Below are 27,017 nucleotides of genomic sequence, written 5' to 3'. Positions count from 1 at the left end.
TTGCCATCTAGAAAACACCATATGGGCACAAAACACTTTGAAATACAGCTTTAAAGTGCACCATTGGAACTTAAAAAAAGGAAGAAGAAAATTATATAAATAACAAAAAATATGTCAAAAGCAGTTTAATATAATGCTTCACTTAAATATCTCTTTAAGTCGATTGAGTTCAGGTAATAAACTACTATAGGTTGAATCGAACCTTTCGTTCGTAAGGAGTAAAAATATTCATCTTTGATTTTAATATTGTTTCACGAGGACGGAATACTTCCAACATTCATTCTTGTGTATTCTCCATTTTATATATGCTCTGTATAGGATATAGGGTCGTCTCTGAGAGGTTTTCATAAAGATATAGGAGTTCTATATGAAATGTGCTTTGAGTGTATCTTCGTAGCGCCGGTGTCTTGTTCATAGACGTTTTATATATATATAAATAAGTCTATTTCTTGAAAAAAACTTCTAAAATGTTATATGAAGTCAATATCCAGAAAATTTTCCATTACTGTTCACACACACCCCCTCATTGACTTCCACCCCTGGGCTCGGGAAAGCAGGTCACCTCATTCACGCAAGAAATCACTAGCAGCTTGTGGAGAAGGTATAATAGGTTTGTGGCGCTTGTTCTAAAGAGAAGAGTTCTACAAGGTACCCACTCGAACTCAAATTGTATGCAAGAAATAATCAGGGTGAAGAAACGTGGCCTGATGAAAAGCTGATCATTTATTCATTTATTAAAGAATGCCTTTATAATTACCGTATTTTCCGGACTATAAGCCGCTACTTTTTCCCACGCTTTGAACCCCGCGGCTTAAACAATGAAGCGTCTAATTTATGGATTTTTCCTGGGTTTTTCCCGGTTTCACAAACTTCAAGCCAAAAAACTGAGCCCCATAACATTAGACCAAAGAAATTGTGGAACGGGTTCAGGAGAACCAATGAAACTCTGTATATTAAATCAGATGCACTCCCACTGAATCGGGCCGCACCACATCATCAATATGGATGATGTTCCTCTGACGTTTGACCTGCCGCTCACTCGGACTGTCTACAGGAAATGCGAATCATTCATCACGCTGAAAACAACCGGGCATGAAAAAACACTTCACCTGTGTTCTGAGCTGCACGGCATCGGGAGAAAAGATTCACCGATGGTGATTTTTAAACACACGACCATGCCAAAAGATAAACTCTCGAGAGAAATTGTTGTGAAGGAAGGAGGAAGACAGTGAACAATGACTTTCTTGGTAGCTACTGTTTAGATACAAGCCGTGTAACAGACACTGTCGTTCGTTAAATCCTGTGTAAAGTTCATTAGTTCATTAGTGCAGCTTATAGACAGGTGCGGCTTATTTATGTTCAAAATAAAAAGCTTTGTAAAATTTAGTGGATGCGGCTTATATTTGGGTGCGCTTAATAGTCCGGAAATTACGGTACATTCGATCATTAGCGTTGCCTGTTATCGCTTACGTTATAGCTACATTTCCACATCTAGATTAAGAAGCTGCATTAACTTTGCCGTACAGCTTTAAGAGAAAATGAATACACACGTCATTTACGGCCGATGCTCTGATATCTTAACTCTACACTTTTCTGGCAATAACCTTCAGAATCTTAAAGCCTGTAATCCGATTCAGGTCTCTGCACTTTTCAGTGAGGGATCACAGTCAAACTATCTGTTATTACTGGATGACAAGGAAACGTAGGCGTATTTTGGCCACGTCTGATGTCGAGCTGCACCAGACTCAGAGTTGCGGAGTCATCCGGCTCCACGCCACTACTTCATATATAACTTATTGCTCATACGCACACTGATAAACAGCTTCAACTCTCCTGAACATGTGTTGACTCTCGTTCAAAGGCGAGAATCGGTACTGGAGCGCGATCCGGATGACGTGCATAGGCGATCGTCATACTTTCAGGTACTGACGCAAACCTGCTGGTGTGCTGGCTAACTTTTTAGCCGCTCGGACCGGGTTTGGTTTAGTTACAGTTCATATTCTAGTTTACGGTCATATCTGGAATGCTTTTGCAAAGAAAAAGATTTTGAAATAGGGAAATATATATATATATATTTGGAAACCTGTTTTTTTTAATCATTTTCGAGACACATGCATGTCCCTTTTGTTTATCTGCCGCAATCTAGATCAGCGCTCCCCAACTTTTGTTTTGCGCCACGGACCGGTTTAATGTCGGACAATATTTTCACGGACGGCCTTTAACCTGTGGCGGATAAATACAACAAAATAAAATGAAAATGGTATTTTCTAAATATAATAATAAACGTGATTGTTGTTGTTTGTTCATTTTGTTAGCTTGGGGGTTTGAATTTAGCGGTAATGTGTTAGCGGCCGGAGCCCCTTTAAGAAGGTAGCGGATGGAGGTAAGACATGTGACCGAGGCATCATGACATGCATCAAGAGTGAGTCAGATGTGGAGGAGAGAATCTGGTAATTTTCCAAAATAAAACCGAATCAGATAAGAAATAAAACGTAAATAATGTAGGTTATGTATTCTTTCTGTGCAGTCCTGGTACCAATTGACCAGGGGCCTGGGGGTTGGGGACCACTGATCTAAATAAAAGGCAAAAAACACAATGGACAGTGAATGACAGATGAGTCCAAATTTGCCATTTTTGGCTCTAACAGAGGAACTTATATAAGACTGACAACAGGAGAAAGATGTTAGCAGACTGCCTCACCCCCACAGTCAAACATAGAAGAGGAAGCTTAATGGTTTGGAGTTGTTTTGGAGCAGGGAAAGTTGAAGACTTGGGCGAAAAGAAAACAAAAACTTTGTCGCCATGCAAGTCCGTCTGGAGTCAACTAATCGGAACCGACTTAGCGTTATTTAGAGAGCAAATGGTCGAATAGAGTGATATCTATAATGGAAGGATCGGCTCAGTCGCCGCACCTAAATCCTGTTGTACTGCTCTGGGATGAACTGGATCACAAGATCAGAAAGAAATGCCCATCTAGCGAAAGAACGACTCTGTTTTACAACGAAATTTTCGGAGAAAATAAAGTGCGTAAAGCAATTATTCGTGCTAAAGGAGGATTTTTTTCAATAAAAAATAAAGTTGGACATTTATATATTAGTTTGTTCAAAGTAAATCTTTATACCGTTAAATGACTTGGTTTGTTGCACAGAAACAAAAGGAACATTCATGTGTGTTTTTAAAACCATTAAAGACAAGGTGTTCCCAAACTTTATAGCTGGAGATCATGTGATGAGAATTTTCCTCTAACATTGTAGCGTCTGTGTTAATGGGCAGGTCGATCTCACAGAACTTTTTACAAACTTGAGATGCCTTGGTGTCAAGGCAGTAGAGGATTCATAACAAAACAAAGTGTTCAATAATAAGAAGAAGAAGAGGAAGAATAGTATGTACCATTTGTTACAACAATAAAATGCACTCTGTACAATGTCGATATTAAATAGATAAGACACTCATAATTCATTAAATAATCTCCATGAAATATAGAATTATTACACAATAAATATTTGTACATTCTCTGGTGTAGAAACTAAAGCTCTTACTAGTCCACGGTTAATTTATCCCTCTCCTGTCTGATCAATTTCCTTATACAAATACTTCGGATACTTCGTCGTATGTCAATAAACTGAAAACTGAACCCATGAACGATAATACAAATTCTATCAAAGTGGATGGGTGGATTTAAAAAATGTAAATAAACAAAAAAAAAAAAGGAAAAAGAAAGAAAGAAAAACTCAAGACATGAATAGCACCACCTTCTGGCTAGAGGTGAGAGGTGGTGTTTAAGTGCGGAAGTGATATCAGTTTTGCAGTTAGTCAGAAGAGGAGAGAGCGTGAGACACAGAGAGAGAGAGAGAGAGAGAGAGAGAGAGAGAGAGAGAGAGAGAGAAAGAAAACACGTGTGCCCCTACAAAGCGGTTTCTTTCAGGTCATTGAGGTTTGGCATCCGAGGACGGGCAGCCCTGGTGAACCCGATGCCATTTTGCCCACCTTTACTGGCCATTTGGTCGGGGTAGGGAGCCGTGGCATGCCAGGCGGACTCTATTTGCCCCGGCAGAGGGTAACTGTGGGGCTTACGGCTCTTGGTGTTAGGAGTTATGCTGCCCACAGGAATGGCCCGTGCTTCGGGCATGGGCGGGGGAGCTGCTTTGGGTGGCGGGTTGGTGAGTGGCTGGAAGCGTACTTCAGAGGAGCGATCTTGAGCAGGAGGAGGAGGAGGAGGAGGTTGGCTGGCAGCTGTAGAGGATGACGGAGAAGAGGAGAGGTGCAGCAACTTGCGCAGAGATCGCAGAGGCTGGTTCTGAAAGTACATGAAAAAAAGACGAGGAGCTATAACGATGACTCACGTCTGTGTGAAACGCCGTTGACGTGGAGGCAAAAAAAACGTAGAATTCTAAGAGTTCCTAACATTGCTTATGACCCTGGGAATTCGAATCCATATTTTCTGAAACGTAAAAAGATCTGAGCTTTGAGGACTCCTTGAGGAATCCTCAGAAATCCGAACTATAACCATGCGTTCGGCCATTTTTCCATTCACCTCCCTCAAGCTGCTCTTTTCTCATCAGTAGTGGACGGCCCTATCTTCAATTTACTCCCAGCTTCCAGGGTTTTCCTGCTTTTAAAAACATTTTCGAATTTCCAAGGCAAATCAAACAGTGAACCTAATGCACACACGTGAATGTCACCTCACTCTACAAACACTGTATATAGCTTCTGTACATATTATCTATCTATCTATCTATCTATCTATCTATCTATCTATCTATCTATCTATCTATCTATCTATCTATCTATCTATCTATCTAGTCCTGTTTTTACATAAAATACATGGTTCTTCTCTGACTGAATTTTTCAACAGCTGCACGTTTTTCATTTGATGTGTATTCTCCTATAGGGTGCCAATGCTACTAAAGCTCAAAGGAACAAAAGATACGATTCAAAAATGTATAATTATTCTAATTTTGTAGTACAATTAAAAACCACAACTAAAAAATTACTACAACGTTTTCTAACCATGATTAAGGAGTAAGACTTTTAGACTTCAATGGGCATGTAGGTGAAGGGAACAGAGGTGATGAGGACGTGATGGGTTGGTATGGTCTTAAGGAGAGGAATGTGGAAGGGCGGATGATAGTAGATTTTGCTAAAAGGATGGAAATGGCAGTGGTGACACTTATTTTAAAAAGAAGTAGGATTAAAGGGTGACGTATAAGAATGGAGGAAGGTGCACACAGGTGGACTATGTTCTATGTAGGAGATTAACCCTATAGGAGTTTCAAGACTGTAAGGTGTTGGCAGGGGACAGTGTGGCTAGACAGCCTCAGATGGTGTTCTGTAGGATGGCATTGGAGGTGAAGAAGAAGAGAAGGAAAGTAAAGACTGAAAATAAGATGGTGGAAACTGGTTGAGAAGGTGGTGGGAGTATTATGAGCAGCTGATAAATGAGGAAAATGAGAGAGAGAAGGTTGGACTAATCCTATCCACTTCCTGCTTCTCCATCTCCAGATGGGGGAGGATGAAGAGGATGAAGAATGGAAAGTCGGTTGGACCAGATGACATACCGTTAGAAGCGAGAAGATGTTTAGGAGAGATGCAGTGGAGTTTTTAAGAAGATTGTTTAACAAAATTTTGGAAGGTGAGAGGATGCCTGAGGAATGGAGAAGGAGTGTGCTGGTACTGATCTTTAAGAACAAGATAGATGTGCAGACCTGCAGTAACTACAGGGGAATTGAGTTGATCAGTCACACCATGAAGTTATGGGAAGAGTAGTAAAAGCCAGGCTGAAGGAAGAGGTGACCATTTTGTGAACAACAGTATAGTTTCATGCAGAGGAAGAGCACCACAGATGCATCATTTGCTTTGAGAATGTTGATGGAGAAGTATAGAGAATGTCAGAAGTTGGTGCATTGTGTGTTTGTGGATTTAGAGAAAGCCTACGACAGGGTGGAGAGAGGAGTTGTGGTACTGTATGAGGAAGTCTGGTGTGTCAGAGAAGTATGTGAGGGTGGTGCAGGACATGTATGAGGACAGTGTAACAGCAGTGAACTGTGCAGGAGGATCGACAGACTGGTTCAAGGTGGAGGTGGGACTGCATCAAGGATCGGCTCTGAGCCCTTTCCTGTTTGCAGTGGTGATGGACAGGTTGACGGACGAGGTCAGACAGGAGTCTCCGTTGACTATGCTGTTTGTGGATTATATTGTGATTTGTGGTGAGAATAGGGAGCAGGTTGAGAAGAGCCTGAAGGGGTGGAGGTACATGCTGGAGAGAAGGGGAATGAAAGTCAGTAGGAGTAAGACAGTGTACATGGATGTGAATGAGAGGGCGGGCAGTGGAGTGGTGCGGTTGCAGGGAGAAGAGGTGGAGAAGGTGGAGGAGTTTAGGTATCTGGGGTCAACAGTACAAAGTAATGGAGAGTGTGTTAGAGAAGTGAAGAAAAGAGTGCAGGCAGGGTGGAGTGGGTGGAGAAAAGTGATAGCAGGAGTGATTTGTGGTAAAAGAGTATCTGCAAGAGTGAAAGGGAAAGTTTATAGGACTGTGGTGAGACCTGCGATGTTATATGGTTTAGAGACAGTGGCACTGAGTAAAAGACAGGAGGTGGAGCTAGAGGTAGCAGAGCTGAAGATGTTGAGGTTTTCGTTGGGAGACCTACAAGAATCCAAAACTATAAGGATTCAGGCCAGTCAACGGATAAACGCTTACAATTCTGAATCCTTAGAGTCTTAAGATAATAACTAAAGATTCAGCATTTCAGAGGTTCAGATCTAATAGAATATTCAATCCCAGATTTAACACATCACAATTCTGCTTAAATCTGTGGTTTAAGAAAAAGAATATAAATAGGTTCATGCCTGAGGTTGCACATTTGTATGCTTCTCTATTGGCCAGGTGTTGTCTCTGTCTCGCTCACGACCTCGATCTCGGTTTCTATCCCGGTCCCGGTCCCTGTCTCTGTCTCGGTTCCGATGACGGCTGCTGTGGTGGGACGAGGATTTGACTGGTCTCTGGAGCACCAGCTGGTCCTGCTGGCCTTCAGCTGCAACCTGGCAACCATGCAGAGGACAAAAAAAACTGTACACTATGCGCCAGAAGCACAGCAACGATCGAGGAAATCGAGGACAGGAGAACTGAAAAAACACAAATAACGTGCATGAGCCCAACAGGCTGGGAGTGTACGTTCATTTGCTTTGCAATCTGCCTAGATATCTAAAATTATAATACAGTAAAGCATCCACTTTATAAGGCACACATTTCTGTGATTTTATCCATTGAATGGTTTTTGGTGTGAGTATTTTAGAAAATGCCAATCCCCTTGAATTTCACATAATACACACTTACAGAATGGTGCAAAAAACAAAAAACATTGAGGGTGGGACTTGCTGATATGAGGGGTCCAAGGAAAATGGGCAGATTGGTTTTCCAGCAAGTACACATCAACTCAATCACTCTTTACAACCGTGGTGAGCAAAAAAGCATCTTAGCATGTATTAAAATACTGTACCATGAAGTAGACAGGTTGCAACATTAGAAGAACCCATTGGGTTTTACTTACTAGCCATGAACAAGAATCTGAGACACAGGGCAAAAATAAATATCACCCGGTCTTTTTTCAGTCTTCAGCTGTGCAGTTTGGGTGCATCTGTGGCCATAATAGTCACAAAAGTGAAACCTGATAAGGTCTTATAGCCCATCCACCTAATAGCTTGATGATTTTTGAGATGCTTTTCTTAGTAGTAAAGAGTGTTTCATTCATATTTTTAAGACCCTCCTCACACAGGAGGTTTTTTTGTTTTCTGCACCATTTCTGCTATGGCTATAAATCCCATGAGATCAGCATTCTGAGGTTGGTTGTGAACATTTACTGTAATCGCATCCTAATAAAGTGGATGACGAATGCATATTTAATATGAACACTGTTTAATTAGTAGGACTATTCAGACACTCCCAACCCCTGTCTCTAATAATTAGTATATGTTCATGTTTTTTATTGGAGGGGGAAAAAAAAAACATTGCGTTCCATTCTCCTGAACTCTCCCGCTTCTGGAGAATCATAAGTGAAGCTGTGCATTCAACTCTAAGCAGGCACTGCTGATGTTCCATGCATCTGATGACATGCTTGTGCTGCTGATGGTGTTTCACAGATTGAAACAGTCGGGACCAGATCCATAAAACTCGAACGCATGCTTAGCGATTAAAAGAAATTCAACTCTGAACTACTGAATGCATTCAGAACCATGCGATTGATTTCTGAACTCTAACAATTCAGAAATCCATGTCTAAATATCTTAGCGAGTGTTTTAATATTTGCATGTTTAACGTTCCCATGAATCTGGGCCCAATGTTAATGGCGTCGCATTGAACACATACTAGCGTGGGGAGCTAAAACACCACAGGTGATGGCTACATTTATAGACACATGCAGCAGAGACTCTGGAGGGATGTCAACAATGCACACAATGAGGAGCGGGACGGTTCCAATGAGTGCTGTACCATGGGCTGAGCAAGCACAGGAAGCACAGAGGAGTTATGCTTTAAGCTATTCTTTGAGTTAAAGAGAGGGAAAAGGCTTTTCTTGATGCTCGGGTTCCTTCCTTCGCAGCCCTCCGTCTGGAATATAAGACGCAAAAAAAGGCCAGCGGCTCAATGCAGGAAGAGACAAACGTTTTTTTTTTGTGTGTGTTGTTGTTGTTGATGTTTTGTTTTCTCGTTGAAAGCAGCAGATGAGATGAACATACGGACCAATGGCTAGGAGTTTGCACACAGAGCACATTTTTTGGACGAGAAACGGCAGATTCCCGTCACAGACTCACTTGCTTGGGTCTGCTTAGGACAATCTGGGAGACATGGTAAAGTTTTTGGGGGGTGGAATGCCATGAACATGAATCCCATTATGTCCTTATCTGGATTTTAGCTTTGGGGATTTGTCCGGTTTGAGCTAGCTTTACCTGAGAAGAATTAGCTGATTAGCGAATGAGACTTGTTTATTTAGTCCTCATTTTTTGTTATTTTTACCGATATAAACACAAAACAATGGCAGGATTGCAAAAATCACAGGCTACAAATAGTTTCAGAAAATTTAGCTTTCTACGAAGGCTAATCGGATATCACAGGCTGAACCTCCTTGAGCCCAGATTGGTTTAGTTGTGGTAGGCTAGCTAACAAGTGGGACTCCTTTTTGTTTGCATGTACATTCATGAGCTGTTTATTACTGGTTTAGTTCAATTTGTGTAAACTGGAATAGAAAAAAAGACAGCAAAAGGAGTTAAGAAATGATTGGAAAAGTGAATTATTCATTTAGCATAAATATCTTGAGTGTGCACACACGAACGCACTCAAACACTGCTGTAACTATGTAAAATGGCTAAGACATACAAACACATAGCAAGCAAACCAGAAAGACAGCAAACATAAGGACACACAAAGCAATCCTTCCTGCAGCGGTTGAACATATCTGAATTTCTGTACAGATACTGAAAGTAAGGGAAAGCATTAGCATTAAACTTCAAGCTAATTTGTTTCTACGCGTTTGTATTGTATAGCACAGGGGTTGGGACAAATCAGTATCTGGTTATAATCAGATCTTGTCAGCCGACCTCGATTATTAACCCCTTGCTTTTCACAGAAAACTACATATTCGCTCAAACTATATTGACTAATTAGTGTGTATAGATGGAAGACAAAGTGCAGCATCCTGCTAGCATAAAAACAAAGTAGTTTACCCTTTCAAGAGGAAATAAAGACACTATCCAGGTTTGACAGGGAGGGAAATAAACATAGGATGTGCTAATAAGACTAACAACATAAACACAGGCTAGCATTAGCTTTAAATAATGTGGCTTCCTATAAAGGCTAAGAGAATATCACAGGTCAGAATAATAGCTTTATTGAAATATCTGCCTACACAATGAGATCGCAGGCAAAACTTGGGACTAGGCAAGTTTTTTTTAGAGCTAGATACTGATTTATCATTCATACACCCATGAAAACAGTCTTTCAGTATACATAATTAATTCTGCAGTGATTACCATTTAAATTATACAGGAAAACTGCATAATTTAAATGGTTTATCGGTTCAGACATCATCCAATTAAACGTTAAGAGAGGAAAAGTGTGAGGCTCACTGGTTGTGACTTTTTCTTTTTCTTCTTTATTGCTCTAAAGAAACCCTGTTTTTCCTTCTGTTTCGGCATCTCCGGTGGGTTCATAACCATTGCCTCGGAGTTATTCCTGAAACCAGAATCGATAAAAACACATTGTGAGATGCTTCCAGATTTTAAAGGCAAGATTTCTGCCTTAAAAAGCCAATAAATATCCTATTTCTTTGAGGAAAATAGAAACGTACTATACATTTAACTGTGATTCTAATACCTGCTGATACTAAGACATGCCAGCAGTTAGTACTCACCAGGGGTCAAAATTCGTCTGCCGTTTGGAGTGGTTACCCATGGCAGCACTGTCCGCTGATACGGGAGGAACTCTGCTCTGAGCCGCACTGTCATGGAAGGAATTGTCTGGTCGTGGAGAAGGGACTAGCATATATATATGAGCACAGACAATACCCAATGCGGTGTAAGTGGTTGGTTCAGCTGTGCACTTGTATTGTAAAAACCTACATTTCTCTGATCATGTTCTCATCACACTTCTTGGTTGAAAAAGATCTGATGTAGTGCAGCTATTAGATTTGTAAATACCTCTGTAAAAGCTGCCCACTCTCCGAGGCATAGAATCACTATAGATGATCCGGTTTTCCTTGGATGAGGTTCCATCTTCCAGATGTGGATCGTGGTACATTCCGACCTGCAGCATAGGAATAACAGGACGCAGCATATATAACGTTCTGCTCCATTTATTTGGTTCCAACACACAACTACTGTAAATTTGCTGGTTCTAAGTCTGATTATTTTATTCCCTATGTAGTGCACCGCTTCATTTGGAAATCATCTAAAACCCAGTCTAGAAAGCAGATTTCAGACTAGATATGGTTAATTTTTGTGTAGTTAGTGCAAAGACAAGTGGCTTAACTATTAGCAGGCACAAGGTTTAAACAGCATTTGGAATCTGGGTAAACAAAACAAGCCATATATATATATATATATATATATATATATATATATATATATATATATATATATATATATATATATATATATATATATATATATATATAGTATAGTATAGTATCAGCAGGTATATATATTCCATAGTAGTTCCCATCACAACATCTGGTGCTCAACTGTGTTTCCACCAGCAACTTATTGTTCATCAATTGGACTAGGACTAAAACCCCAGATTTCTGGTGGACCACAAGTTGTTGATTGATTTGTTCTTCACAAAACAAGGTCTTGTAGTGGTTAGGCTGAGATTGAATGAATTTGGATGAACTATCACGCTACTCAACATTGGACCCTTATGCATTTTTTTCTCCAAGACTGAAAAGGAAATAAGTGTATATTCTCTGGTGGTCAAAGCAAAACTACATGGAGGTCAAATAAATCTGAAGGGTCATCAAATCAGGTGATGTAAAGCGTATTTTGAGACTCTCCACTGGTGTCCCACAAGACTTGGTACTGGGTCCTTTTCTATTCTCCCATTGTACTAGCTCATTCAGTGGGGTCATATCCTCACATAGGCTTTCATACCATTGCTATGCTGACACTTAAATGATAATTTCTTTTCCTTCCTCAGACACTCATGTTTCAGCAACAAACTTCGCGTGTCCTATGGCAGACATTTTTTGAGCTAGTGCACAGCCCTGAATATGCCTCCCTATGTCAATATCTTATGTTTCTGGACAACTATCAGATCTCTTCATGTATCATTGCAAGCAAAAGTGGGGGAGTTCTAAGTAACTGTCCTCCTTGCCTTATGCAGGTTATCCCCAACACACTACTACGCCAAAGGGAGTTCGCCAAACAAAGGACCTTCAACCACTTACCTTAACCCGCTCAGAACTATTCTGCCTCTGAGTTTATGAGGTTCCCCCACCATGGCTCAACTGGACCCTCTATCTCTCAAAGTACGAGAAAGACATACATCAAGACTGGAATGGTGGTTGAATAAATGCCAGATGACTGTGAAGACAGCAGAATCACAAAAAACCTATCCCTTGCCCAAGCACTTTGATTAGGAAGAACTAACATGAGACTTCAAACCACTTCTGTAAGTCACTCTGGATAAGAGAATTTGGTGAAAAAAAGCAAGCTAGACTAGATCTGGTCTGGATATGTGTAAGGTAGATTTGGGGAAAATACAGTTAATCATCTTAGACTCAGACCTCATTTCTGGCACGCTGTGAGTGGAAGGAAGAAGTGTTGTCCCTTGTTGAGTCCTTAATTGGGCCATGAGAGTGAGGCATCTCTTTTGGAGACTGTTCATTCTGTTAACACAAACACACAAGAATCAGAAATCTACTCATTCTGCTCTTTGTGTAGTGAGGCAGTGGCAGTCTTCCCCTAGAAACATGCCTATAAAAGGCAATTAAAGCAGTCACAGCCACTCAGTCACCCATTTTAGAGGGCCAGCGGTTGTTGTACAATTAGCTGCTAAGGGTTTCTTGATTGGCTGGATCAGCAATTCATGACTCATCAATTCAAGCAACAAAACCAAAAGCAATAGTGCAAAATGGATTGCTTTGGAAAGGCACTTTACAATGGTTAGCAGATGGATCCAAAATGTGACGCCATGGTTGATGGGAATTGGTAAGGATTGAAAGTTTGTAGTGAAACTTAGAGGATGGGCAACTTCCAATTGGAACCATGTGTGCAAATGTGCAACACACTAATGTCTTTTATGTGACCAGCCTTTTATATGTATGGATTTCTGATTTTCTGTATTACCATGTCATGGCTTGAGCAAGATCTGCAACGGCACGAGAGCTTTGCTTCCCAACACAGTTCCACCACCAACTAGACCACAAATCACTTGCTTGACAGTAATCTTAAATACCTATATCCAATTTTTCCAAAATTATAAAGATGGACTTGTTTCCGAAATGTTAAAAGCACTATTACAAGCTTGGGAACACCTCACATCGAGTACTAATCAAAACCATTTTATTTGATAGCAGCACAGTTGAGCAGACAGCATTCTTGCTGTCATACAGCTCCAGAGTAAGGGGTTTGATCAAAAGCTCCAATGGTTGCTTGCATGTAGTTTCGCATGATGCCCCTGCCCCTTGTGTGGGTTTCCTCCAGATACCCCAGTCTAAATCAGTCCTAGGTATAAAGGAATATGCATTTGTATAATGACAGGCCCTATGTGTTTATTGCTAACTTGCAAGCCTGACAAGACTCAGAAACTAAATTGGTTAAAAATTGTTTTGATATAATTAATGGTTTTAATAATTATAATTATTTTGGGTATTTATGGCTTATACATTCCTATAGAGTTTATTATATATTTATTTAAATAATAATACTTAAAGGAAATCTGACCATTATCCTCTTTCTGTTCGTTATTCTGGACGTCATTCAATACGTCCTATTGTCTAGTTGGACAAAGTTACACACTTTTAAGTTAAAACGTGACACTCCATGTCCAGATGCATATATCTATAAGAAACTGGACTAGCTTTTTTTACATTACCCATCCCGGCACAGGACCTAGACGATAAATAGTTCACATAATAGATAGTAGACATGCTTATCTTAAAATTATATGAATGTAGATTGAGAGAGTTAAGAGTTTTGGGTGTAAATGCAACACACACACACAGCATTAGAAAGACAGATGAGATATACGTGATATATAGACATGGCCTGACATGGCATATTGTCAGATCAGATATCAGTAAATTTAAAAGGGACTTAACTGATATCAAAGTCAAATTCTAAATACAAACAAACCAATTTTTGGTCCTAAGAGGCCATGCATTATTATATAATTTTTCTTTATTGTTTTCTCCTGATTGTATTGTGAGAAAATCTCGTGCCTTGTGAATGTTTCTGTTGTACTGTATAGCATTGAGAATGCGTTGGCGTCTGAAATCTTAATCACAATGTTATTCATTTCCCTCGGCAAATATGTATTTTATCTCTGCATTGAGAGTGAGGAGTGCCCCAGAGGAAAACTTAAAAAAAAAAGGGAGGAAGATAAGGTAGGCTTACTGTTAAGATTCTAGATTAACATAGAGTTTGCTATTCCTGTTTTATGGTTATTGGTACTACCAATTTCATTGCACCGATGATGCTGCCTCTAGAACATGCTCTTCTGGTGAATACGCAGAAAAATAAGTAAAGAAAATTAAGTCGTGATCACGATAAAACAAGAAAGAAAACAATATTATCATACATGTCCTTTTAGAATTTCTGTAACCTGTTAATGGTCCGTAATAGATAAAGGAGAGGCAGAAATGGAAAACACTTAAAAATGAGACAGATTGAATCAGAGAGTGAAACGAGAAACAGAAATACACTGCCCGTCCAAAAAAAAAAAAAAAAACACCTGGATTTTACTAAGCAAATAGGTAAGAGCCTCCCATTGGATAATTACTGCATGGATGAATAGGTTTTTAGCTGTCAACAAGTTATTTGAACCGAACTGAAGCTGTGAGTAGCTTCTCATTTCTTAAACAACCATGTCCGAAGACATCCTGTGGTCGTGGAAAAGATGTTTCAGATGGGTCAAATTTTTGGCATAAAGCAAGCCAAGAAAACATCTAAGCTGAAACTACTAAAATTGGGTTAAAAAATGTCCAACGCATTATTAAAAACCACTTATCAGTGAGGCTATTTGGGAAAAAAAAGGCTTCAATTTGCTAGCGAGCAAAAAGATTGGACTCTGAAGCAATGGAAGAGGGTCATGTGATCTCTGTTCCAGAGTAAAAGGCGCATCAGGGTTAGAAGAGATGTGGATGAACTAGTGCCTAGCGTTCAAGCCTGTGGGGGCAGTGCTATGATCTGGGGTTGCTGCAGTTGGTCAGGTCTCAGTTCAGCAATGTTATGTGCCCAAAGAATGAGGTCAGCTGACCACCTGAATTAAATGACCAGGTTATAACATCAATAGATTTTTTTCTTCCCTGATGGCACGGGCATATTCCAAGATGACAATGCCAGGATTCAATAGTTTCAAGTTGTGAAATTGTGGTTCAGGAAGCATGAGACATCATTTTCACACATGGATTGGCACCGCAGAGTCCAGACCGTAATTCCATTGAGAATTTTTGGGATGCGCTGGAGAAACTAAGCGCCAGTCCGAATATTCCATCATCAATACAAGATTTTGGTGAAAAATGACTGCAACTCTGGACGGGATTAAATGGTGTGACATTGCAGAAGCTTATCGAAACGATGCCACTGGGAATGCGTGCCGTAATCAAAGCTAAAGGCGGTCAAATGAATTATTATTGTGTGACTCTTTTTTTTGGACGAGCAGTGTACTGTATACAGCATGTGCAAAAATCCACAACCAAAAACTGTTATTAGGAATATAGAACAATATTGCTAAATGTTAAACGATTATAATGTAGGTAAAATTTTCCTGAAGAGCCCATAGTCAGACATTGTCATATGGGGTCATGTTTATTAATCCCAGCTTTATTTTAACTCGCAGAATCTGACATTTATAAAAAAAAAATTACTGGGTTAACAGTATGATATCGTGTTCAGTTAGAGGTCAAAGTGTTGCCATGGCTTGTTTGAATAGGAAAATGACCCTGTGATTAGTCATCTGTAACAGAGATATGAGTAAGGCTGTGACTAAGTGACACTAACACCTGTGCTTACATCTAGATCTTTTCAGATTCAGTGCGAGAGAAGAAAGATAAGCAGATTCAAATCGAAAAACCCAACAATTTCTGGTAGTGGACTTTTGGTCCATAGTGTGTAGGATTAGAGACAGATAGACAAACATAGAGAATCTGACCCTGCTGAGGTCCTGGTTGAGCTCCTCTCTGGAGGAGCTGGTTGGGTGGCGGGGTAATGTGCGGTGGGGCAGCTGAGGGGAGAGGAGCTGAAGGCTGCTGGCACGTGTTGGCACACCCTGGTTTACTGCCAGCCCAGCCTCCTGACCATGGGTCCTGTGGCGCTCACGTCGCACATACATAGAATGCCTGTGGGGGCGCTGCTGAGATGAGAAGGGACTGGTATAGCCAAGGCCATATGGGAAGGTCTCATGGGGGGCAGAAAGTGTATGACTATGGACACCTGCAGCCCCAGCCACCATAGCCGGATCCAGGGTATCTGGCACTTTGGGTTCCTCAGATGTTTTTTTGCGACTCGAGGAGTGGTGCGAGTCCAGGGTGCCACCCTCCATGCGAGTGTTAGTGCGCCCGGCTGGACTATGGCCCTGGCGGTCTGAGCCAGAGTGCCGCTCTGTTCGGGGGCTAGTAGGGGCGGCGTTCAAGTCCAAACAACTGGTCGGGAAGTACCGGGAACCCGAGTTAGAACTGGGCACGGTCTCCTCTAGGTGAAGGCGGGGTTCGGTCAGGTTTCCAACAGACTTGGCGTCGCTCAGTGTGCCGTGGCTTTTGGACAGGCTAAGGAAAGATGAGTTGCTCTTGGATGATGATGACGAAGGCATAGAGCCGTGTGAGTTATCCATGTAGCCGTGACGCCCGTGCTTATCACTAGACTGCAGAGTGCTTGTTTTGCCCTCTAGGAAAGATGAGGACGGCTGGCGGTTTTGTTTGGATGATTTGAGGTACTTGCCGGTAGAAATGTCTAACCCGCCAGTGGCCTTGGGCCCCAGAATAAAGTCAAACTCTGTTTTGCCCTTGATATCCTTGGGGCTCAGGAGATGGGGCAGATTGTTGTTAGCCAGCTCTTTGCTGCAAGAGATTGAGCGGCTCAACGTCTGGCTCTGGTAGCTTTTGGGATGCAGTGTAGGGCTTAAACTGGCCCCTATGGGGACACCACCACCATTCAGGAAGCCTTCCGTGCTCCGGCGCAAGTCCTCATGGCGAGGCAGCGATGAGCAATCTTTGCTGTTGGAGCGACGATGACTAGAGCTCTTACTGCTGCAGAAAGGTAAATGACAGAGGGTTAAAATAGGATCAAGATTAAGAGGGGAAAAAAATCCTGTTTGAACCTATCAGACATTACACTGGAGATCTCTCTGCACCATTATCTGTCAAACACTAACAAGTCGGCATTAGATAAAAATATTTAAAACTATTAGTTTGCTCTTCTATCAGAGGTAGAGGACGAACAATTTATTGGTTTTGCCAATGAATAAGCACTGATTGCTTGATTGCTGAAACTAGCGGCTAAAAAAAAATCCATAACGATAGTTTTTCAGGGTTGCGTCTGTTTGTGGAGCAGCTGAGAAGGTCTGCTGTAATTATACAGCATGAGAGCGGCCTCTTATGGCGAATCACTGACACCACGTGCTGTCTTTTTTATTCATTTTGGATGTAACTGTTTTTTTGTTATTTGGAGTGTTGCTTTTTGTTTTCGGTTGAATGCATTTTTTCCGGTTGAAAGGTCTTTTTCTCAACCTTTATTAATCTAATTAATATATTCATATTTATTTTATTTAACTCATTTTCATGATTCAGTAGTTTTATTATTTTTTATTTTTGTAATAAAGTTAAGTACTATTTTACATTAAGTGTTTGTTCATCTAAAAAAAGATTTTATCCAGTATCCATTAAATCCATCAGATCATTAAACGATAATCGGCAATTACGATCCAACCTAGCTATCGGCATTGGTAGAATCTACTATCGGTCGACTTCTAATCAAAGGACAACTTTACAGACAATCAGTTATATCTAAGGAGGCAGGTAATTACATCAGCTAATGATGCAAAAAAAAAATAATGTTCTTTAATCTGTTTTTCAGTGTGTTTGTTTACCTTAATACATAATCTCACCTGAAGAGTATAGATTTGTACATAAGCAATACATGTTAATAAAGTAGAGTTAAATTAGTGGGGAGCTAGCTGACCGGCTGGGGATGGTGTTGTCGCCGTGGTACGGTTTCCTCTTGGAGGAGCGAGGAGGGGTGGGAGATGGAGGTGCAGGTCGCTCCAGCGCTCGCAGCGCCTGGAACACCAGGTGGTTCAGACACTGCTCTGTCAGAAAGCGTTCAGACGGGTTCAGCTGCAGCAGGTTCTGAGCAGAACGCGAAAAAGTCACAATCAGATTTTTGAACAGCGAAGTAAAACAACAGAGCATGGGCAATCCACGGTACAAATGTCTCTAATTATATAGTTGTCATAAAAAAATCTATTTAGACCCGTGTGGGTGGAAGCTGTGTAATTTCAAGCGCAGGTGTGAATACAGCTTCTGGAAATATGGCTGGTGGGGTGTTCATTTCAGAACCCCAAAAAGTACATATTTTTAATAGATCTATACATTATTTAGCATCTATGTACTCTTGTATATAGAATCCCATTCAAAGTGTACTCCGCCCCCTGCTGGCCATTCAGGGATATATGCATCAAAAATTATCCTATCTTTGTTAACTGAAATAAATGGTGTAAACCATACCTTCATAAGATCCAGCATAAGTCCATTAATGATGCCTAAGTATCTCCTCTCCAGGGTCTGAGGATGACTGACTGTAGGGAACTGTCATGTTTGATACCCAAACATATGGAGAAGAAATGAAAAAGGAAGAAAAAGGGAAAATCTGCATTATATTTATACCTTTTTAATTAATTAGCTTATTTATATCACTGAAAAATCAAGAGACAGAAAACAGGAATTAAAAAAAAAGAAGAAAAGAAAAGACCTCACCCGGAGACCAGCGAAGCGGGGGTTGCTGTAAAACAGCTTCATCTGCTCCGGAGGCAAAGGCCCCAACACTTTCTGAATAGTGAAGAGCTGATCGATCTCACTTTCACCCGGAAATAAAGGCTGTCCATCACTCAGCTCGCCCAGAATGCATCCCACAGACCACATATCCACAGCCTTTCCATATGGAGCTCTGAGCAACACACCAAAACTCACTATTGCCCCAACAAATACACACTTTTTATATATATATATATATATATATATATATATATATATATATATATATATATATATATATATATTTAAAATGTACCAAAAACTAGAGGTCGACAGGTTCATCAGTTTTGCCGATTCATCGGCACTGATGGTTGATTGCTGGAACTATCAGCTATCAGAAACAATCCATACAGATTTGTTGCGTCCGAGTTGCGTCAATTTTACACTAACTCTGTCAAGAGCGGCCTCTAGAGGCCAATTGACATTTACAATTCTTTTTTATTTTTCTAATAATAAAGTACTATTTTCATTAAGAGTTTGCTTTATTTTTTATCCAGTATCCATTTAAAAAACTATCGGTTGATGAATCGATTTTCGGCAAGTACGATCAAGCCTAGCTATTGGTATCGGTACAATCCAATCGGTTGGGATTCAACAACATATATATATCACCTATTATAATTTTATAATATTTTTGTAATATTCTCATAATATTATCCGACAGTGATGCAAATTACTCAAATCTCTTTATAATCTAATGACAATCTGTATGTACACTATAAATACATAAATACGTTTTTTTTTACAATAAAAATATTGTTTATTTCTACTATTTTAAAATACTGTTATTTAACAAAGGAAAAACGTGTAATGTTGGGTTTAACATTTATGGATGGTGTCAACATGTTCTCCATGAGCGAATATTTTTCATTATGTGATTATATAACGTGTTAGTTATAAGTCTATTTCAAGGCATAAATTGTCTCATTCCAATGGCAGCCGATTCTGTTTCTTTCTAGTAATAAGACTACTCGGGTATAATCCTGGGGTCTCTACGCTCCTATGGGATATATGTGCTGCCTTAATCTATTTTTAGTTACAGTTTGAAAACACGTAGTCTTCGAGACACACATTAATTGTGTGTATATGCAAGAATTTAGGTCATTGAACAGTATAAAGATTTTCAGCTTTATTTTCATTGAAAAAATCCTCCCTAAGCATGAATAAGCACTTTGCACACTTTTAGGCAGTTCGTTTCTCCTGACTTTCAAACTGAAATACTGCTATGCATCTTGTAAAACTTGCCAAAGTTGTTTTACTAGTTGTGAGCTTGTGATCCAGTTCATCCCAGACCAGTTTACTAGGATTTAGGAGCAGTGACTAGGCAGGCCATTCCATAAAGTATGTTGAAGTATGGAATGGTAGCCATGTTAGTTCAGTTTCGCCTTTCACCAAGTCTTAAACCTTCCCTTCTCCGAAACAACCTCAAACCATTACGTTTCCACCTCCATCTTCTCTTTTGATCTCTGTCTCAAATAAGTTCCTCTGTTCCAGCCAAAAATGTCCAATTTGGACTCAACACTCCACAAACTTTCTTCCAGTCTTTTACGGTCTAATTCTTGTTTTTGTTTTTTTTATATTATTAAAAACCTGGCAGGAACATGAATGTGCTTCAAAAACAATCAAAGTTTTGACTGTAATAATCAAGTGCTTTATAAACTGAACTAGTGTTTTGAAGCTGGAAGATACTACAATGAGAAGACATGAGTATCATAGCCAAATAATAGTGGCTTCAGTAGCTATAAAGCTGTGCTGCACACTGTAATTTTTACTGAAAAACTATACTGAAAAATGAATGCCCCCCCCCTCCTTAAAGCAATCGGCAATTACATGAAAGCGCCAAAGAACAAGAGATTGATGAAGGATGAGGCAGAGATTGAGAAAAAGCAAGGGGGAGGGAGAGGGAGGAGGAAATAGAAGACTTGAGACAGCAGACTGAAAGACACAGCTCTGCTCCGAGAAGCGGCGAGAGGGAGGGTGAGAACATTGGTGTAGGCGGAATTTAAATGGCGAGACTTTTGGAAGAAAATGGCATTCCCTTGCTCCTTTCCCTCTTCCTCTCTCTCTCTCGCTGTGCTATCTCCTCTGGTGGCATATACAAAAAAATAAAAATACCAACCAGCATCGAAACAACAAAACGAACCTGCTGCTTCATTTTGAGACGAATCTCATGATAATATAGAAAACACTAGTTTTAATCCTGTATGTTTCCTACATTGATCTTTTCCTGCTACAGAACTCAATCGTCTTGGAAAAAAAAAAAACATATCCACCAGCAGAACAATGCACTTCACATCGCAGACTCACCCAAGAAGCAGCTCAGGAGAACGATACCACCTAGTGGCCACGTACTCGGTGTAGTTGGCGTCACTGCCTTCGGAAAGATTTCGGGCAAAGCCTGGAAGAGAGAACATGATACTGTGTACACCATGATACCGATGACTAGCTGATATTTATATTATTGCATTTACGCCAACTGTGGGTGTTAGCTCAGTGGTGAGTGTGTTGGACTTTGTAACAGAAGGTTGTAAGTTCCAAACCATGCACCACCATGATATCACTACTAGGGCCCTGAACAAGGCCTGTATCCCTCAACTGCTTCTCTCTTTTATTTTTATTTTTTCAAAGATCATGGAAATTTGGTGTGGATAAATCTGACTGCCAAGTGCCATTTATGAAAGCATCGTAAAGCATCTGGAAGTTTTGAAAAAGGCACGGCGTAAATAAACGTATAATTATACTTTATTACGATAAAAGACAAGACGGGTGACGCGAGTGAGACGCTCGAACATTCGCTCTGGAATTAATTTCGCCGGGCTAAAAATAAAAGTGCTCGAAAGACGTCTTGCTGTGACTCATGAGCATTCTCCATGGCACGCGGCGGAGCTGTCTAATCACATAAAGCGTGACTTTTCACTTTTCAGGCGATTGTGTTTGTCTTCCAGCAGGTGGCTCTTTCTCTAAGGGTTGAACCGTCAAACGGAGGCCACCCAAGTGTCCGATCTATCGCATGTTAAAACCTATGTACAATAACGGCATTGGATGAACTGTGATGGATGGATCGAATGCGCGGAGAAGAAAGACGTACCAAAATCGCACAGCTTGAGGATATCGTTGCAGCTGATGAGGAGGTTTTCCGGCTTGATGTCTGGAGCAGGAAAGCAGAAAAAAAAAACCAGGGATCAATTTAGACAGCAGTCGACACAATGGACTGAATGAGCGTTAGTTCTTTCAGGCTGCTTTTACCTCTGTGTACGATCTCGTTCTTATGGCACCAGTGGATCGCTTTAATCAGCTGATAAATGTAGTTGCGGACTTTGTCGGGTGGTGCGCCGTTGGGCATTTCTTCCAGCAGCTCCAGCATGTTCTACAGTGTTACACAACAACGTGATTAAAAAACGGGCAGCGTTTTAATGAGGGGCTGCATAACAAATGGAGAGTGGAAACGCATTAGCATGAGCTTACTCTAGCTTCAAGTAGCAATTGAATTCAAAGCAGAGATGCCAGATGAGGTAGGTTTTACGTATTTAGTCAGAAAAAAGAAAGAAAAACAACTAAAGAAACCCTCGCAGAATTGGTAATGGTTTTAATGGTTAGAACAGGAAGTGTATTGGCGTTAATGAAAACTCTAATGTTGTAGCACTCTGGGTCTCTCCTGGTAATTTGTTGCTTTGTATTAGTGGTGTGTGATGTGAAAAACCATTATGACCAACAGAACACTTTGGAAACATTTAAGTCACATGATGGTATCTAATGGAGACCATTAGGATGCGATTAAATCCCCAGATCCCAATACCTTCCTACAATAGGGGTCTTGTAAATCATTTGGCAATGGTTTAAATGCAGCTTTGAAGGCTGTAAGCTCCGCCCACTCGACACAATCAAACCACAGCAGAGCGAATTTGCATTGTTATCATCAGCAGTCGTGATGTCTAAGTCTAAAATAAAGTTAACCAGAGGCTTAAATAGTGTTATAACAATCAATCGGGTATGACAAAAATGTTTTTTTTTTAAATCTTCATTCTGATTGGTCAGAAGCTGGGAATTTGTCTTCTAGAACAGCAGTTCTGACACTTGCACCAGCTGCGAGGCGAATCACGGGTTTCTGCCAATGTGTTTTCGTTACTATAGCAACAGCCCCATTCACAGAGGTCTGAATGCCTGCCGGATGTTTCACATAATCGAAGATGGATTAAAAAAAAAATCAATAAAATATCGAACAGACCAAAATGTTTGACATTTGATTTTCCGACATTTTTTGGGAAGGAATCTTCAGTGTCGGCATTTTAGAACAGTCAGACGCAAAGCTATCGGGGGGTTTACATGTTATAGTGTCCAAAAGTTCACGAGCTTTACAAAGACGCACAAGCAGCCTTCAGTTCGTTAAAGGAGGTGAAAACGTACATGAATGTCGAGGTAAAAAGCAGAACAGATATCCTCACTCAACCAGGCAGCGTTCTTCGAGTTTCTGTTTTCCTCCCACCAAAGCTGATAAAACATGCCCATGCTTTTCACACATTTAAATAAGATGAAAAAAAATCTCCCTCTGTCACGCTGAAGGCAGTTAATATTTAAGAGTAAAAAAAACAAAATATGCTGCGGTAAAATGCTCCAGAACCACATGCTTGCTAGTCCTAGTACTTGTACACGATTGGATTCCATAAATATTCTAAGTACCACCATAATCACCTGTTATCCTGTTATGTGATCACCTCAAAAAACCCGTTCAAACGGCGTCTCGGATTACACACACACACCCACCAACAACATCAGCAATCAGAAAGTAAACTGAGAGCTTTGCTGACCTTCTCCACATATTCAAAAACCAGGTAGAGTTTCCCTCGACGCCGGAACGCCTCCTTCAGCTCCACGATGTTCTCCTGCTTCAGCGTGCGGAGCATCTTCAGCTCCCGCAGAGTCGTCTCCTTCACCTCTTCATTTTCTGAGGAAACAAAAAAAAGAAAACAGGTTAAAAAAAAGTTGAATTGTTATTACGGTAATCCCCCGTTTATAAACGGACGCCACCCCAAAAATGCCTTTTTATATTGATTAAGCCGTTAATTATATTTTTAATAATAAATTGCCTTATTTCAGCATAAAACGCCATCAAAAACAATTCAATCTATATAATATTTGCAGCATCCCGAACCGAGATTTCGTAAAAACAACGCCGTGTTCTCCTGTGGGAATGTATGATATACGCTGTACAATATTTTAAGTATGCTTTTACTTCATTCTATGATTTTTTATTATATTTTTTATTAATAAATGACCTTATTTCAGCATTAAACTCCACAAAGAACAATTTACCATGTATTTATTTTCATCATTTTTCACCCCGTCTCTTGTGTGAATGTATGATATACGCTGAACAATATTTTATGAATACAGTACCGTACTCTATTAACATTTTACTTTATTCTATAATGAATAATTCCATTTTTATTTATAAATTTCTTCATGTCAGCATAAAACTTTCGATCGTGCTCTCTTCTCAGCCAAACAAATTAGTTATGTGGCAAATGCAATTCCATGATAAAACGGGGGCGCCAGATTCTAACCGTAAAGTCGAGGATTACTGTGTTACATATATAATGTAAATGTAAGCTTTATCGATGCATAGGAAAAAAAATGAGACTGAAACTCAAATGCCATAAGCGGAAGCATTTGATTGGCTCCTGTGTGTTTTTTGGCCAAAATTATTATTATTTGCATTGGTAAAAAAAAATTTTTTTATATAAGATTATTAGTAGAACGCGATATACATTTATTATTTAAAATGTGACTAATAATTTTGCGACCGATATTTTATATGTAGATCAAATTTTTCTCCTCGCTAAACTGTTTCTCGCGTACTTTCTCTAAGCACCGCTGGTGCTACGGGAATACGACGTACTAAACACGTTTCCTGAGAGTCACACAGAATACAGATTAACACGGCAGAGGTAGAGCTGCATCTTCCTGGAGATTGAACAGGAAAAGAACGTTTGGTTTTATTTCAAAACCTTTTTTTTTTTTTACAAAGACCATGCATTAAAAATCAGAAGCAACTGAAGTAAATTGATGTTTTGCTGTTTGTCTGAACCAAAGAAGTAAAGGCGAACTGTACCATATTGAACTGCGGAGCATCACATTTCCCTCCATTGTATCGTATTGCCATAAATCGTAATTGTAATAGCGTTGAATCGTATCGCATCAAATCGTATCGTATCGTTGGCTTCGCATCGAGATACGAATCGCATCGGTCTCAGTTATGGAGATGCGCATCCCTAGTAGTACGCCAATTTATTTTGCTAATGAGTATGGATCAGAAGAGCTTGCCAATCGATGTAGTCCGGATGAAGAAACAAGAACGAGGACATCACATTCCCAACAAATGGGAGCACCATGCAGTCATGCTTTACCTTCACTGTCCTTGAACTTCTTTATGGCGACCAGCTCTTTCGTCTCCTACAACAACAAGAAAGAAGAAAACTCATTGAGTTCAGGTGTCAGACCTTTGCAGACGCGTTTTTTCCATGCCGAGCGTAAACCGCATTTAGTCTGGGTTATTATCCAAACTGGATAATAAGGATCTGCTCTCTTTTATACTGCAGGAAATGTAATTGTGCTGTCGGAGAAGCCGCTTCTCATGTAACGTCCTGATAATTACAATAAGGCTTCGAAAAAAGGGGGCAAGGTGTATCAAGGAATAACCACGGCCTATTGTCTGTTGATCAAAATAGCAGTTCATTCAAATATTCCTTATATTACTTATATAATATTAAAATGATAGTTTTGTGATCAGGGTTTTTTTTTTTAAGAGAGTGGTATCTCTCCTAGTGCATTTACCTCTGTAAATGAGTGGTTTAATGGACATTTGGCCTCATAGAGGGTCAAACTGTTTGTGAACAATATATACTTATGGCTTTGTAATCATGCATGGTACAAAGAGAAGCTGCGCTTGCTGTTTTGTGCCAAGAAAACACAAAACCGAGACATTGTTTGTCCCTTCTGTCCGCTTGGACTTCGACACAGAGTGCTCGGTATATTCGTGTCTCCTCCGAAGGCACACGAAAAAGAAGAAAAGCGCTCTGTAGCTGTGAACGATGAGACTCGAAATGTTTACACGGCGTTGAAATAAATAGCATTTAACAGTAAACAGCTTTCTACGTTTCCTTTTCTCTAATAATAACTTGCAGAATGGAACACAGTGGATGGTACTGCTCTTATTTTCTATGAAATATCTTGAAAGGCACAAAAAAAAAAAAAAAAAGGCCATCCAATTATTTTTGATTCGTTATATAATCAAAATCTGATTTTAAATCCTGATTTAACAGAATATTGTAAATTATAAAACAAATGAAAATGATGTAGGCTGGACAAATAACAATACATTTACAGCACTTTGTAAATGCCCCTGTAGAGGGCACCTTATAGATTTAGGATTTGAACTCACAACCATTCAATGAGAGGGCTAACATCTTAACCACTGAGCTCCCACTTCCCCAGCTTGAACATGACATGAACAAATACAAACAAATGTGTCCACTTCAGCATGAATACGCTGACCGATTTACGTGTTCAAAGTTTCCGTTCACCGTTCTGGCACAAACCTTTTGTAGTGGGCGGGGCTTAACAGTGCTTTACTCTCATTGGCTAATGAAATTTGGTTCAACGACAAATCTTAGAAACCATTCTGGATTCAATTACCTGGGTTTGTGCTTTGTGGAAAGTGGTAAATAAATATTCAAGGCTTCGAAATTGAGTTGAAATCACAGTCACACCAAGCTGCCACTCCTGGGCCCCTGCGCAAGGCCCTTAACCACATAGCTCTGAATAAAGATGTCTGCCAAATGCCATAAATGTGAATGTTGTAGTGAAAACTGCGTTGTAGTTAGTATAATAATTTGTAATTCATTTTCACACTTTGGAAAAAGTCTCATCTGACTAATACGACTGTCTCATATGACTTCCTGGAGCTGTTCATTAGGCGGTTCGTTCATTGAGCAATGAAAAGTGACCCAAACCTCAAACATTCAATAGGAAACCAATGTACTAAGTAAAGAAGTCGGGAAGTCATTTCCACTACAAAGTACAAACACCATAACTACTGAAATACAGAGCATCCAGAATGTTTACCTCAGAAAGCTCTCGATCCAAATCTTACTATCCGATAACATCCACCCCCTTCAAAAATTTGGCCCAAAAAAAAAGTCAACTGCCAGTAATAGATTTTTATAAACCTATAGTCTGGGTTAGAAAGAAATCAGGACCAGCCTCTATACATATTGAGCCTTGTTGTA

At 40.0% G+C, this 27,017-nt stretch overlaps 1 protein-coding gene across 4 annotated transcripts in view; it reads right to left on the bottom strand.

The window, feature by feature from the left end:
• Window positions 1-3,097: 3,097 nt before the first annotated feature.
• Window positions 3,098-27,017, bottom strand: part of cdkl5 (cyclin-dependent kinase-like 5) — a 49,506-nt gene continuing 25,586 nt past the window's right edge. Inside the window, exons 4-19 of one of the 4 annotated variants that reach the window (XM_046840974.1) lie at window positions 25,137-25,182; window positions 23,538-23,674; window positions 21,979-22,099; window positions 21,821-21,880; window positions 21,040-21,130; window positions 18,676-18,865; window positions 18,427-18,507; window positions 17,882-18,048; window positions 15,858-16,950; window positions 12,271-12,372; window positions 10,688-10,793; window positions 10,402-10,525; window positions 10,118-10,223; window positions 8,487-8,603; window positions 6,848-7,039; window positions 3,098-4,298 (exon numbers count right to left, since the gene is read on the bottom strand). In XM_046840974.1, the coding sequence (XP_046696930.1) occupies window positions 3,906-4,298; window positions 6,848-7,039; window positions 8,487-8,603; window positions 10,118-10,223; window positions 10,402-10,525; window positions 10,688-10,793; window positions 12,271-12,372; window positions 15,858-16,950; window positions 17,882-18,048; window positions 18,427-18,507; window positions 18,676-18,865; window positions 21,040-21,130; window positions 21,821-21,880; window positions 21,979-22,099; window positions 23,538-23,674; window positions 25,137-25,182 (3,126 nt within the window). In that variant the 3' untranslated portion in view covers window positions 3,098-3,905. The remainder of the gene's footprint in view (window positions 4,299-6,847; window positions 7,040-8,486; window positions 8,604-10,117; window positions 10,224-10,401; window positions 10,526-10,687; window positions 10,794-12,270; window positions 12,373-15,857; window positions 16,951-17,881; window positions 18,049-18,426; window positions 18,508-18,675; window positions 18,866-21,039; window positions 21,131-21,820; window positions 21,881-21,978; window positions 22,100-23,537; window positions 23,675-25,136; window positions 25,183-27,017) is intronic. The other 3 variants (XM_046840975.1, XM_046840977.1, XM_046840976.1) reach the window with 3 other exon arrangements.

Source organism: Silurus meridionalis, chromosome 26, assembly GCF_014805685.1.
Source record: "Silurus meridionalis isolate SWU-2019-XX chromosome 26, ASM1480568v1, whole genome shotgun sequence".
Lineage (NCBI taxonomy): Eukaryota > Metazoa > Chordata > Actinopteri > Siluriformes > Siluridae > Silurus > Silurus meridionalis.
Note: the sequence above shows the minus strand (reverse complement) of the source record. Positions and strands in the feature narration are given on the sequence as shown.